This window comes from Anopheles maculipalpis, chromosome 3RL (assembly GCF_943734695.1).
Source record: "Anopheles maculipalpis chromosome 3RL, idAnoMacuDA_375_x, whole genome shotgun sequence".
Taxonomy (NCBI): domain Eukaryota; kingdom Metazoa; phylum Arthropoda; class Insecta; order Diptera; family Culicidae; genus Anopheles; species Anopheles maculipalpis.
Window position 1 is genome coordinate 26,876,553 of NC_064872.1, and position 13,580 is coordinate 26,890,132.

At 43.2% G+C, this 13,580-nt stretch overlaps 5 protein-coding genes across 6 annotated transcripts in view; 3 read left to right on the forward strand and 2 right to left on the reverse strand.

Annotated features, from left to right (window-relative positions):
* The window catches only part of LOC126565670 (thioredoxin-2-like), a 286,777-nt gene extending 281,951 nt beyond the window's left edge, over positions 1-4,826 (forward strand). For both annotated transcript variants that reach the window (XM_050222870.1, XM_050222869.1), the window contains exons 2-3: positions 529-557; positions 4,480-4,826. In XM_050222870.1, coding sequence (XP_050078827.1) covers positions 534-557; positions 4,480-4,779 — 324 coding nt within the window. In that variant the 5' untranslated portion in view covers positions 529-533 and the 3' untranslated portion in view covers positions 4,780-4,826. The remainder of the gene's footprint in view (positions 1-528; positions 558-4,479) is intronic.
* LOC126565133 (uncharacterized) overlaps positions 1-13,580 on the forward strand; it is a 358,067-nt gene that overhangs the window by 56,458 nt on the left and 288,029 nt on the right. The window lies entirely within an intron of this gene.
* LOC126560503 (uncharacterized) lies at positions 6,288-7,307 on the reverse strand. The gene is made up of 2 exons (XM_050216462.1): positions 7,067-7,307; positions 6,288-7,002 (listed from the first exon to the last, which is right to left on the reverse strand). Exons 1-2 carry the CDS (start codon positions 7,282-7,284, stop codon positions 6,288-6,290), a joined length of 933 nt encoding a protein of 310 aa, XP_050072419.1. The 5' UTR covers positions 7,285-7,307.
* LOC126565114 (transmembrane protein 53-B) lies at positions 8,116-9,289 on the reverse strand. Its single transcript, XM_050222256.1, has 4 exons — positions 9,043-9,289; positions 8,574-8,934; positions 8,372-8,515; positions 8,116-8,292 (listed from the first exon to the last, which is right to left on the reverse strand). The coding sequence occupies exons 1-4, from the start codon at positions 9,270-9,272 to the stop codon at positions 8,116-8,118; spliced, it is 912 nt and encodes a 303-aa protein (XP_050078213.1). The 5' UTR covers positions 9,273-9,289.
* On the forward strand, positions 10,384-13,547 carry LOC126564304 (recombination repair protein 1). Its single transcript, XM_050221306.1, has 5 exons — positions 10,384-11,134; positions 11,197-11,337; positions 11,491-11,574; positions 11,943-12,014; positions 12,607-13,547. Exons 1-5 carry the CDS (start codon positions 10,384-10,386, stop codon positions 13,545-13,547), a joined length of 1,989 nt encoding a protein of 662 aa, XP_050077263.1.

Consider the following 13,580-nt stretch of genomic DNA (forward strand, 5'->3'; position numbering starts at 1 on the left):
ATACTGAGAAAAACGAAGCTGTCTCACTATGAGCACCCTACTGAGTGAGTGAAACGGATAGTGAACAGCAACTCACTGACGCATAACATCACACAATTTGCTGCATGGGTTTTTATTGCGAAACGGTACTTGGGTGGTTCTTCGAAAATAATTAAAATTGCCGTTTATATCGGGTTTGAAGCACTTTTTAACTTACTGAATAATAGTGTGCAATAAATACAAGCTATAATTTATCGAAACACACGCTCTAAACCATAAACAATGTGGTACAAAACGCTCTTCAAACTTGTTCCGTACACATATCAATTGACAATTCGACCCAACCGCTTCGAAATACGACCTTCCGCTGTGTTGCGCATTTCTGTGCTGTCATTCGTGGTCAAGCGCGGACGAACGAGTAGAAAAAATCGACGTCAATCGAAGCGGACGTGTTTGTCGTACCATCTCTTCCGTCGCGTACAGTCATCGCTGTACAGTTTCATCTCAATCGTACTTTGTGTGGTCGCGTTTGCCTTAAAACCCAAAAAGCCAAAATGGTGTACATGGTGAAAGATTCCGTAAGTATAGCAACTGTGTTGTGTTCCGTGCAAAATAGTGTAAAGTGAACAACCCTCAACAGCACGCCGCGTACACACTCACACACCTAAGCGGGCAAAGTTGCTCCCGGCCGGCTTGACCAAAAAAAATCGTGAAAGCATGGGGACCAGATTTTTTGCTCAACCCCCAGATTCCAATCAGGAATTAATCTTCACATTCCAAAGTATCAATGTTTTCCCTCCCCATCATTGGATTCCCCGGGAGATGTACGAGAGAATTGATTTGTGGAGCTTCGTTTCGATTATTCTTCTTTCTTATATCGTTCGTCATTTTCCTACTACTCTCTCACACTTCGGATGTGGGAAGCGCGTCAACCAACCGCCAAGCAATATAGTAGGCATCGGGCGCCGCTGCATGGGAAGGAATGGTCATCGTCATCGCGGTCAGCAATAGGCTAATTAAGTCGCTCGCTGTATTGGTTTGGGGTTTATGTGTGTGTCTATTCGTGCATTTATGTTCGACCTTCTCTGCACGACCGCCATTTGTTACAAAGCCTCCCTTACACTGAGTGATGGGGAGGGTGTCGTAGGAAATCAATGGGCATTTATGTGGTACGATACGAAAAATTACTCCTCGCAAGCCCCATCGTCCCCCCGCTCTATGGACAGTTGTTTCCAAGGAATGATCTTTGCATGTCTCTAACGGCGGGATGCGATGCGAGATAGAAGGGAAACAACAAGAAACAATTCCAAGAAGCAAACGCATCTTTTCAACAGACGCTATCGTGAGCCATATGTGAATGTGTGTGCGTGCTGGTGGGTGGAGGGAGGGATGTGCGATACTCCCGCGGTTAGATAAGCTTACTTTCGCGGTTACCCCATCTGCGGCACCCTCTCTACTAGGCAACACACATGGGTTGCTGCGATTGTGTGGAGCAAGAATAGGAAGGTTGCTGGCTGCATGACGTGAGCTTTTTGCTATTGCTCTGCTGCCGTCTCATCGTACCAACATCATATCATCCCGTACATACATTGGACTAGTGGTGGGAACTCCGGAGTGGGTTAATTAATTCACTCCAGCTCCAACGTATAAAAATCGGATTCAACACCGTAAAAAATCTGGAGCCAACTCCGGAGCAATCCGGACTTCTCTCCGGAGAAATCCAGATTTTAATACGGAACATGTCGGAGTTTACTCCGGAACAATCCGAACTTTACTCCGTAGTAATTCAGAGTTATCTCCGGAGTGCACTGCGGAATCTTTTGAAGGTTGCTCCAGATTGCTCCGGAGTACGGATTGCTCTAGATTGAAATCGAAATCGCTCTTGAGCTATTCCTGTGTTGCCTCCGCATCCTTCATAGCCAAAAAAGTATGTGTTCTGTAACAAACCCATTGGATGATAATGAGGATTTACCCATCACTACATTGGACCTCCACTAACCGATAGTGGCCATCGGAACAGAGCCTGATGAGATGGCGCGCTGTATTTTTCCCTTTCCAGATCATTCCCCTGTTTGGTAGCAAATACGATTAGCGAAATATTTCACTCGTTTCTGTAAATTGTGATCCACCAACAGGAAGAAGCGTTTCAACCTCTTGTCTCTGTGTGGGCTAGCTTGTGTTTAGATTGCACTTCACGGTGAAGGCTCCCTCTCTGCGCCAAACAAATACACACAGACACTCGATTTAATTAGAAAAACTAACATCAAAACATACACTAGACTCCCGGGGGAACGGGGAGTAGAAAACATGTTGCTGACCAAATTTTCGAGTCATTTGATACCCGCGACCGAGCCGGCGATGTTTGCATTTTCATCGCCTACTCCGATCGAATGGCGATGATGTGTTAAAGGGTGAAACCCGTTTTAATGGATAGTTTCATCACCTCTTTCTCTCGCAGCCTTTGGGAGCGAATTCTTGCTTTTAAAAAGCTTAAAGCAATGTGTAAAAACAATATATTTCTAACACCTCCAACGTACCTGTTGTCCGGTAAGTGAGTCATTTGAAAACTTGGTTACTAATAGCGAGCTTGGCCTTGAGCGTTTAACTTGCAGCTGCAGGTTTGTTAGTCGTCGAACATTCAAGCGGTGCCGGAATCCGATACAACTGTGATCTCGGATTAATTCCATTATTCATCATTTATTACTGTGTACTGCGTTGCTGCAGTGTTTGTCGAAGCTGCCATGCAAAAACAACCTTGACGAGAAATAGTCGCTCGAAAGGCGGCACATCATTTAGACTTAATGGTGTACGAGAAATGACACCATTGGTAGCCATTGGTTGGCTGTCAGTGCGAGCTGTAGAAAAAGCTTTTTTCCCTATCTGCAACAAGCTTTCTTTTGAGTAGTTAAACTAAGCCCAAAGCAATGCTGTAGCAGGAAGTATGAAGTCACCCTGCACTATACAGTAATCAACTGAATATGCGCAACACGTTGGTTCAACAAATTTGTTGCACCAGAGTCAATGTTGATGAAGTTTTTCCAATAACTTCACTTATTCTTCTAACTTCCATTCTTCCAATTGAATAATGGGACAATTTTCGTTCAAAAATGTCCTTCAAAATGCAAAGGTTGTGAATGTTCAATGAAATATGCATCTAAAATATGATGGAGGACTGCCCTTGAGGCGAGTTTCCTGGAAGCGGGACTGGGCGACCTGACCATGTCATCACAACATGCTCTGCTATGAGCAGGTCAATAAAGTGGAGATAATGCATTGAATATGAACATTTCAACTCGATAACAATTCTAAATGTGCATCTAATATCTTAAAAGGTGAACATGTTTTAAAATTCAATAACAGTTATGGAATGGAAACAATGTACAACAAGCATGGTTAACAAATCATGGAGTATATCGTATGAAGAAAGAAAGACCTCTTGAAGTTGTCAAAGAAGAAATTCAGAGATGACAGGCACTATTACTAGATTTGTTGAACACGAATAATTCTTTTTCCTTTGAGGAACGGCCTGGCCGTATTGCTTGACTTATTAATACCACGTAGTGAACATAGTCAGTCCTATCCTAAATTGGAATTAGCCTTAACATGCATATCAAATCGTATACAGAAACTTGCTCATAGAATATAAAGACTTTTTAAAATGCTTTTTCACGCAATAATCCGATGCTCTAGTGACTCACCTGGAGCTAGATTTGTCTAAGAATTGCAATTTAAATCTTTTTGTTCCTGACATCGGCGCTATCTCGAAGCAAAGAAATAGATTTCAAGGGGCAGACACTGATCACCGGTTATAACTGATTTGGGGTTTACACCATCTAATCACTCGTGGAGAAAAAATCCGACGTTAAATGCATTAGAAATTGATAAGGAAACAAACCGAACGCCTGGTATCCTCAACGTTCTTTACTTAGAACATACGCGTTAGAGTATGCGTGAAAATGCCGAAGAAGATCCTAGATAAGATCGGCCGTGTGCTGTACAAAATTTATCTTTGAATTCGCCTATTGGATTATCGTCGATTTCCAACAGAAGCATCTCCTATTTTTTATGAATAAATCCGGAACATAGAATAATAAACGGAGATTTAGCTGATCGCTCCTAGGTCTTGAAGCAGTCTGTTATTTTTTGAAATTCAACTGTATGACATAGTTGCACTATTGTTGTCCAGCACTGTATTTAGAAAATACGATGAGATCATCCTGTCAACCTCCTTCAATGCAATGTAAGCTTTATTGCACTGTGCCGCAGAGCATTGCGATTACTCACGCCTAGTTACAGATATTCCCCCTGCCCCAGCGATGGATGATAGTTTGTAGTAAAAATCTAAAATAAATCACGCGACAAATATGATCGGGGGCCACCTATATACCTTTTAAAAAGTAAACACCCACAAACAAACCAGTCTACTAATTGCATCATTTTCCTGGTTCTCTCGCGGTGCATTCTCGCTCTGATCTCGCCGAATCGCATCCCTGTGTGTAGGATGACTTCAACAACAAGCTCGAAGCGGCCGGCGATCAGCTGGTGGTGGTCGATTTCTTCGCTACCTGGTGCGGACCGTGCAAGGTGATCGCGCCGAAGCTGGAAGAGTTCCAGAACAAGTACGCCGACAAGATCGTCGTGGTGAAGGTGGACGTGGACGAGTGTGAGGAACTGGCGGCCCAGTACAACATTGCCAGCATGCCAACCTTCCTGTTCATCAAGAAGAAGGAAGTGGTCGCCCAATTCTCCGGTGCGAATGCCGAAAAGTTGGAAAACTTCATCCAGCAGCACTCCGGTTGAGAAAGGAGCAGCAGTTAAGCGAAGGACACACACCATTACAATGTAACTGCCCCCAAAAACACAGGTGTTAGTAGGGTTCCAACTTGGGCGGGGAGGATGGCAAACAAAGAATTATGAGCGCATGGCACCGAGAAGAAGAAGGAGAAGGAGCACAATTACATACACACAGCCGAATAGAATACACCAAAACCATACTTTTCAGTAGCCAGCAACCAAAGGATTTACGCTTTCGGTTCGGTTTAAGAGAAGACATTTGCCTTTTTTTTACTAAACACCACACATCACACATCTGTTTACATTTTTATCATTTTACCATCCCATAATACCGTGTGCGTGCTTGCGCCCCGTATTCCTTTGTTTGGCAGAAGATAGGAGTATAAGTGTTTTACACTACAAGAGAAAAGCAAAAAAAAACATAAACGAGCATTAGGATTCGTCATCGCTTCACCATTTGCCTTGTATCGTGTTATTTAAATATAAATGTAATTTGTTGTGCTCTACACTTTGGTTACTGTGTTTGCGATTTTTTAATGTGGAACCATTTGCTGACGCTACTATAAATTAACTTAAATTCCGAAATAATGTTAATCACATTCAGTGATCGCCAATTATATATGATCGCTTTCTAAAAAGCTGATTTTGATACTTCTACTAGGGTTAACCTTACCTAATTTTAGTAGATTGAATATCAACATCTAAACTATCTGCTGCAGAAGTTCTCTAAATCGCTCGCGGTCCAGCGCCGTCGTCTGTCACTCGACACCACATCATCTCAATTTGGGCCTACCACGCACTCTCATGTGTCCATGTGGACGACCTAAAAAGACTTTACGGGCTGAGTCGTCCGGTGTCATTTTAATGACATGACAAGCCTGCGCCTGGCGAGTCTAATGCGCACTCTACGATAGCGAGTTCACGGGGCCAAAAATCCTTCTGAGCATCTTCCTCTCGAACTGGGCTCAGTAGGTTTCGTCAGCTTTCGTTAGAGCCCATGTCTCAGCTTCGATCGTCGCGACAATTGTTTTGAGTAAAACAGTTTCCGAAGTCAGTAGGAAGATCGGTTGGAATCCAGCACCCTAGGGCGTATATAAATGTAAAGATGGGTGGCCCAAAAAACTGTAAAGAGTTTCTTTCTTGATTCATTCAACGATTAGCACGTTTTAGCGAAATGTTCAACTAACTGATATCAAAATAGATTTTGTGGCTCGATACCCAAAACGATTTTCTTTTATTGGATAGTTAGATGAAAAATTTCTTCTTTACCAGTTCCTACACAATATTTATTTATACATTGGACATTTGTTATTTTAACGGAAATAACAGATATGTTCACAAGTAACTTAAGCTTGAAATGCTAAATACCATTTACACCGGTATTTATTTTCCAATTAACCCACCCGGGGATGGTACGGTACATGCAAACTGCATTTTTCTCCCAACGAGAGCCAGCAACAGATGGCAAATCGGTTATCACCACATGGTGGTACTTGAAGCGGCTTTTACTGCTTTCAAACTGCCGATGTCTTGCAATGGGTGTCCTCTTCACCGTCGACATGTGTTGGAGCGTCAACTTCGATTACCTCGGTATCTTCTACTGTTGTTTGCGGTTGATATGATTGTTCCATTGCGCCGCTAGCTGCTTCATTGAGTTGTTCCTGCTTGAGCTCCACGGTAACGTTTGTTGCTCGAACAATTCTTGCTTTTATGTTGAGTGTGTTTGTGATTTTCGATTGGGTTTGTTCACTATTCGAAGGTACCTCATTAGCTGTAGCTGTAGAGGATGTTTCCGTTGATGGCTCAGAACCATTACGAACAGACCGATCGATGAGTTCTGATGGGGAAACTGCTCGTACCACTCTTGCCTTCATATTGCGATTTAGATTCCTATATGGAAGCTCAAGTTCATCCGACGATTTGCTACTTTCGCTTGATTGTGCTTCCTCATTAAAGGATTGAATGTGTCCGTTACGTTGAGAATCGCTTACAGCTTTTTGCACCTTTTCTAACGACTGCCCGGAGTGCGAAGGTGCTGGAGCTTCAGTAGTATTTTGCTTTATTTTACGCTTCCGCACACGATGGCGCTTCGGTTTAGGTAGGTTCAGCAGCGTTGCCTCGATGTCTTCGTAGGTGCTGCTTTCTTGCTGAGCATTCGAAACGCGTCGCTGGCGAGGTTCATCGTCTGACAGGATTTTTTCTGTCACCACGGAGCCTTTGGGCAGTACCCTAAAACAATAACAAAGTGAAGTTATAATACGATATTTTCCACCGCTCATTACATTTCACTTACTTTATGACTTTTTCGTCACATATTAACTCCGCTTGTTCACCTTCCGGATAGAATATTCCTTCCTCGCTGCAGATATACAAGTCCGATTGTATGTTGAACGTGCTGCGTATGGTACCTATTACGGAGGCAACAGTGGTCCATGTAGGCCGGTATCCGATGTAAGCTTTCCGTCGATGGTCCTTAAACAGTTTACTTAAATCTAACAAATATCGTTTCATTATTTAATAAATTTTTCTACATCAAGAAATCAAACACGACACACTTTTTGATTAAAAGAACGGCACTCATCGAACCGGCGCTTTTGGGTACAATCTAAACAGACATTTGACGTTTGAGGTGGAATATTTAAAATGACAGTTTAAAATTACATCGAACCCACTGTGCGTTTCTATTTATATTCTGTTCTACTGGTATGACAGATTATTTTACGGAACATTTTGAAATGACGGTTGGATTGAATCCAAGTTAATTTAAAAAAAAATACAAAGAAAATCGAACATCTCCAAGTGTTTGTTAATTACATGATCAGTTTTATTGAATCCTTTGGAAATGATTTTTCACGTTTCACTGCTACCGTTCCCCTAGTACGGTTACATGCACATTTGTTGGAGTTTCATTTTATTGCGCTACTGATGATACTGCCGGTCACTAAGAAAATTATCGTGTACATGCGCACACACACACACACGCAGGCCCTTTGTGCACCACGGAATTAAGGCATTACAAAGATGCTTGTTTTTACGTTTCTAAGGTGTTAATCACGAAAAGTAATTGCTATGCATATCGTGAATTTAAATAAAATAATTGCTAGAATCACTATTCTCGCCCCAAGGGATCAGCACCTACCCGCTCAAGTTTGGGTGTCTGTTTGCGTTTTTTTAAATTGCAGTTTCAAAAAATGTGCGTTTGGTTTTGCAATCAAATGTAATAAATTTGTGCCATTGCGATATTAACTAAAGTTAAACTACAACCAAAATAGAAATATAACTGCAAACTCCTTCGCCACGGGATCAAACGATCAAACCTGGAAAGCTCACTTTTGAATGGGTTTAGTTGTGAAATTTGCCATAATAGTGAGATAAACAGTCATTGATAAACTTGCACACGGTGTAAATGTATTGTTGCGGATGGCGGATGTAGTGTTTTACGTGTTCGGAACGATCGAAACACACCATACGCACGTCCACACCACAGCTTCGTCTATAGTTGGCAAACTTTTCAATGTCCTGGAAACAGAAAGGAAAGGATTCGTTTGGTGATGACTAGGATAGAAAACAACCAGTGGAAACTAGCAGCGGAACTTACAGTGTAGGGTATCAAAAGATCCTCCTTCGAGTAGAGGAACAGCTGTGGCCATGCATTGCTTTCGTACTTGAGATTGTGCGACGGATTGGTTTGTACTTCGTAGCCCCGGGGCTTGATAAAGTTAAGTACATAATTGAAGGCGTCCTGTTAACAAAATTTTGATTATTATTCCATTCCTCAATACAATAAATTTTGTCCTCACCTCAAATGTCCACAGTAAAATGGCTGCAACCGCCATCAATGCGGACAGCAGTGTGTTACATCGTCGCTCCTTCCCATAGATAGCCGTAATGGCACGGTAAAGCCCCACTATCCGCCGATCACCCGGAGCAGAATCGAAGATCATGCCGCAAATATTTATAGGAGACTTGGACCGTCTCAGTGCGAGCGCGATATGCTGGTACAGGAATGCTCCACCATTGGAAAATACGTGGAATATAAGTGGATGGCTGTCGAAGTTCATGTCGTAGATGAGTTTCAATATTTTCTCCCCAATCTGATGCATCCCGGCACGCTTCCAGAACAGATTTTCCACCGGCGCCGTGTAGCGGATGGTGATGAGACTGTTTATCGCAATAATGTAAACAAGCGTCATTAGCATTCCTTTGCACATATGGCCTTCAAACCCCCGCCCGATCATCTCTCTCAATCCATTATCCCCAAGTACTTACCCGCGATCTTCATAGATTTTGGAGTACTTCATGAGGTACTTGTCCTGACATCCGGCCCATCCAAGCAGCAACACAATGGGAACATTCGTTTCGTTGCACACAAACACATAGTCACTTTCAGCCGTTTGTGTGTCGCTCCGGAAGTTGGGTGAAGGGAACTTGATAAAGTATTCCAGCGTGTCGTCAAGCGGATAGTCCGGTTCCATCCGCGTGCCGTACGTAGCCGACATTTGAGTGTAGTAAAAGCTGCTTTCCTGCGCCCTGAAGATGGAACTGCGAATGTTGCGAAGCTACTCAAGAGCAGAAGCGACGTTTCGAATGCGTGAACTCTTAATCAATCACTATTCTTCAACACCATTTGGGGGAGGAATCTTCTTTTACCTCGCATCAACGGACCAATCCAATCCACACCAGAACGTAGTATATTAGCACATCTTGGAGGAGAGGCTTTTTCCCGGTAGAGCTTTACGTGCCGTGGTCTATGCCAGCTGACTTTTCCAGGGAAGAAAATCGAAAAATTGACTGCATGCTCACTCCCACACGGACACAACTACACGTGCACGCACACACACAGATGACTGATGTCCCGGAAACGCATACAGCGGCAAGCGCTTTTCCATGTGGCGCGCGACCAGCGGCAGCATGTTTCGAAGGTTTCCATGACACGTTTTTCTTCCAGCGTTTGCTCCGAAGCATGCGCAGAGAAGGCCATTTTACCGGCAAAGAGGAAGCTTCAGCTCAAGATAGGAATGGGCGAAGGAAGCGCGCTTTGTTGACGATTCTGGGGTGGGTGATTCCGGAGATTAAATTTTACTAGAAAAATGGTTAAGAAATGTTTAATGAGATCTAAATAATTATGTTATTAGTAAACATCAAACCGGGAATCTTATTTCCGGAAAAAAACCAAACGAAAAAAACCGTTAGAGTTGTGATTTAAATTTGAATCCTCCGATCTGAATATAAACACATCCATCCAACTGTCATACGCCTAGAAAAGTCAAATGCCGCGCGCCTTTTTCGCTACCCGGCATCTGCACGGAAGATCGTCGTAGGCATCGGCACGAAAAATTTGCTCGCTCGTGGTGTAGTTTTCCAGAATCCGGTAGGTGCGGTTTCGGTGCACTGTGATCAAACCTCACATTCCTCCGTACGCTGCGAGTAAATCTCATCCAGAAACAACCAACATTCCAACGCGACACGGTAAAAAATATCCCAATCAGAATCAGTAGCGCTACTGAACACGGAACCTGTCGCCGGATTTGTGACATCCAAGTGTTGATTTGGTGAAAGCTGTAAATAGTCAAGTTCTCGGTAGCCCACCTCGTAGCGTCACTCTTTGTGATGGAAGAAAAGCCAAAAAAGCGCGGCCGTCAACCGAAGGCCGTAAAGGAAGAAATTCCACTACAACCGATTACGGAGAATCCGATCAAGCCGGAACTCGATCTAGCAGTGCCGGTTGAACCACTGAAAGCGAAAGGTGGCAAACGGAAGGTAAATGCTTCGGAAGCGGTCGTCAAAGAAAAGCCACCGCGAAAGCTAGCAACCGGCAAGAAAGTAAAGGCAACGGCGGAGCAAAGCAATGGGGTGGAAAAAAATGTTCCCGTCGAAGAGGAGAAGCCAATGATCGTGACAAAGACTGCACCAGCTAAAAAGGGTCGAACGACGCCGAAGAGCGCAGCAGCACCGGTGGAAACAACAAACGGAGCGGTGGCGGCTGTGACTGAAGACGCTGAAAGCAATGGCTTGCCAGTAGAGACTCCGGCGGTGGAAAAGTCGGAACCGGTAAAGAAGAGTGGACGATCGGTGAAGAAGGCAGCGGTTGTGGAGCAATCCGAAGAAAACACTACCAGCAACACAAGCAGCCCGGTGGTCGAAGAAAAGAAAACGAAAGGCAAGAAAACGGTTGCCAAGGATGCAACTAAGAAGGCAACAAAGGTTGAAAAGGCGGAGCCTGCTGATTTACCGGAAAAACTGGTGGAATCTCCAGTGGTGCCTACTAAACGTGGGAAAGCAAAGTCGAATGCCACGAAGACTGTGGAGCCAGAGGTATCAGCTAGTCCTCCAAAACCAAAAGGTCGTGGAAGAGGCAAAGGTAAATTTGTGTGCGTTAAATAATAGATAAAATTCTTATTTTTGATATGTACCTAGTTTTAGATAAAATGGATGAAACGACTGCTGCCAAAGAAACGGTAGAGGAGGAAAAATCTCAGTCCAAGGCTGAACTTATCACGGCTACTAAGCCGAATGCCAGAGGCCGGAAGAAGGTTGCCTCTGTCGAGGAGATCACTCCAGAAGGTAAGTAGTAAATTCTACCCTTAGTAACGAGTAGTTCAGATGCAATTTCTCCGCATCCTCGAGAATATCCTTTCTTCACTTTTGGTAAATTTTGTGCACTTGCACGCCTACAGTATATGGCTATTAACATGATTTGCTTTTGTATTTACCTAGTGACCACCTCCACATCCGAAGCAAAGGCTGTAGAACCACAGCCAAAGCGCGGCAGAACTCGAAAGGCGATTGTACCGAGCAAGGGTAATTAATTTGTTTACAATCTCACACTTAATAATATCTTTATATATATTAACTTTCATTGACATCTGTTTGCATTATTACATATTAACTAACGAAACATGTATTAGTTGTAGTAATTGCATTTATAGTACAAACCTGTACATTTTCCGTCGAACTATGTCGAACTAAAATGAATTTATGTAAACTAATGCTGCGTTTGAATAATTAACGAAATAACAAACTTTGGTTACATATGTTGGGTTCATTTGTCTTTATTGGCTTAGTTAGTGTACGCTCTGTCATAAACAAATCTGTCTTAACTAGACAGTTTGCCTATATCTAGACAAACATATTTTCTGTTTAAAGAAGTATGAATCTTATTCATGCAGCTGATGGAGAAGCAGAAGCTGGCCCCAGCAAGACCAAGAGAAAAGCAGCTACAGCTGAGGCAAGCAATGGAGGTAAACCTCATTAAGGGTGATTATATAAAGTATACGTTCAGTTGCATTATCAAAATAGGCGAGTTTAAGGTTTTTGTCTATCAGATTTTATAGAACCTTTTAAATTTCTTTTTTTTTCATTCAAAGTTAGACATGGAAAAAATACAGAACCATTAATTTCTCTTCCAACTTATCTCTGTGTTTTATTTGATTGATTGATTATTCTATATTTTATGTATTCTCAAAAAGTATTCGTTAGCGCTTGCATTTTTCGTATCTTCAGCTGTAAAACAATAGTTTCAACTGCTTAGTTTATCAACGTGGTTGCTATCGGACTGCATTTCTAAATATCCTAGTAGTTATTTAGGGTCCTACGACTATTTTTATAAACAAAAAACGCAATTTATATAGACGAATACTTGTTGTCAATTTCAAATAAATTGTTAATGAATGAATTCCGCTATCAAATGTTAAGATGCATTACACTATCCTCATAACTCCTATCAACTGAAACTCGTTCTTTCACAATAAAATATGCAACTAACGTATACTTGAACTCACTGTAAAACACACACATTAGAAGCCAATCACACTCGTATCGTACATTACACAGACATTCCGACCGTAACGCAACGCAAAAGGACCAAAGCACCGGTCGACGAAGAAGAGGAACCTGAAGCGGTCCCAACCAAAGAAAAGAAAGCGAAAGTTGCTGCCGCACCAAAAATGAACAAATGTGCCACCGACTACGGTACCATCAACTTTGCACTGGACGAAACCAAACCATGGAACTATAAAATCTCCAGTTGGAACGTAGCCGGACTACGTGGCTGGATCGGCAAAGGTGGGCTTGAGTTTATCGAACACGAACAACCAGATATATTGTGCGTGCAGGAAACAAAGTGTACCGAGGATCAGCTTCCGGACGAAGCACGTCACATCAAGGGCTACCATCCCTACTGGCTGTGCAAACCGGGTGGATACGCTGGCGTTGCAATCTATTCGAAAAAGATGCCCATCCACGTGGTGTACGGGTTGGGTGATGAGGAACAGGATCAGGACGGTCGACTCCTAACGGCAGAGTACGAAAAGTTTTACCTCGTTTGCGTGTACGTACCGAATGCGGGGAAAAAGTTGGTCACACTGCCGAAGCGGATGAGATGGGATGAAAAGTTTCACAAGTATTTGCGCGAGCTGGACGCTAAAAAGCCGGTTATACTTTGTGGCGATATGAACGTGGCGCACGAAGAGATTGATTTGGCCAACCCTAAGACCAATCGCAAAAATGCGGGCTTCACACAGGAGGAACGTGATGGGATGAGTCATCTGTTGTCGCTTGGGTTTGTCGACACATTCCGGAAGCTGTACCCCGACCGGAAGGATGCGTACACGTTCTGGACCTATATGGGAGGAGCGCGGGCGAAGAATGTCGGATGGCGGCTGGACTATTTCATCACATCCGAGCGGTTGGCGGATAAGGTGACGGATAATGTAATCCGGACGCAGGTGTACGGTAGTGACCATTGTCCCGTGACGTTGTTTTTAAACATTTGAGATGTTCTCTGGTGTCGTCCAGTTGCATCTGTT

Coding starts and splice junctions, on each gene's coding strand:
- LOC126560503 (XM_050216462.1), bottom strand. CDS start 7,284: ATGAAACGATATTTGTTAGATTTAAGTAAACTGTTTAAGGACCATCGA. Junction 7,003..7,066: donor TGTGACGAAAAAGTCATAAA/GTAAGTGAAATG, acceptor TTATTGTTTTAG/GGTACTGCCCAAAGGCTCCG.
- LOC126565114 (XM_050222256.1), bottom strand. CDS start 9,272: ATGTCGGCTACGTACGGCACGCGGATGGAACCGGACTATCCGCTTGAC. Junction 8,516..8,573: donor TTTTACTGTGGACATTTGAG/GTGAGGACAAAA, acceptor TTTTGTTAACAG/GACGCCTTCAATTATGTACT. Junction 8,293..8,371: donor ATCTTTTGATACCCTACACT/GTAAGTTCCGCT, acceptor TTCTGTTTCCAG/GACATTGAAAAGTTTGCCAA.
- LOC126564304 (XM_050221306.1), top strand. CDS start 10,384: ATGGAAGAAAAGCCAAAAAAGCGCGGCCGTCAACCGAAGGCCGTAAAG. Junction 11,575..11,942: donor GGCGATTGTACCGAGCAAGG/GTAATTAATTTG, acceptor TTATTCATGCAG/CTGATGGAGAAGCAGAAGCT. Junction 12,015..12,606: donor AGCTGAGGCAAGCAATGGAG/GTAAACCTCATT, acceptor TACATTACACAG/ACATTCCGACCGTAACGCAA.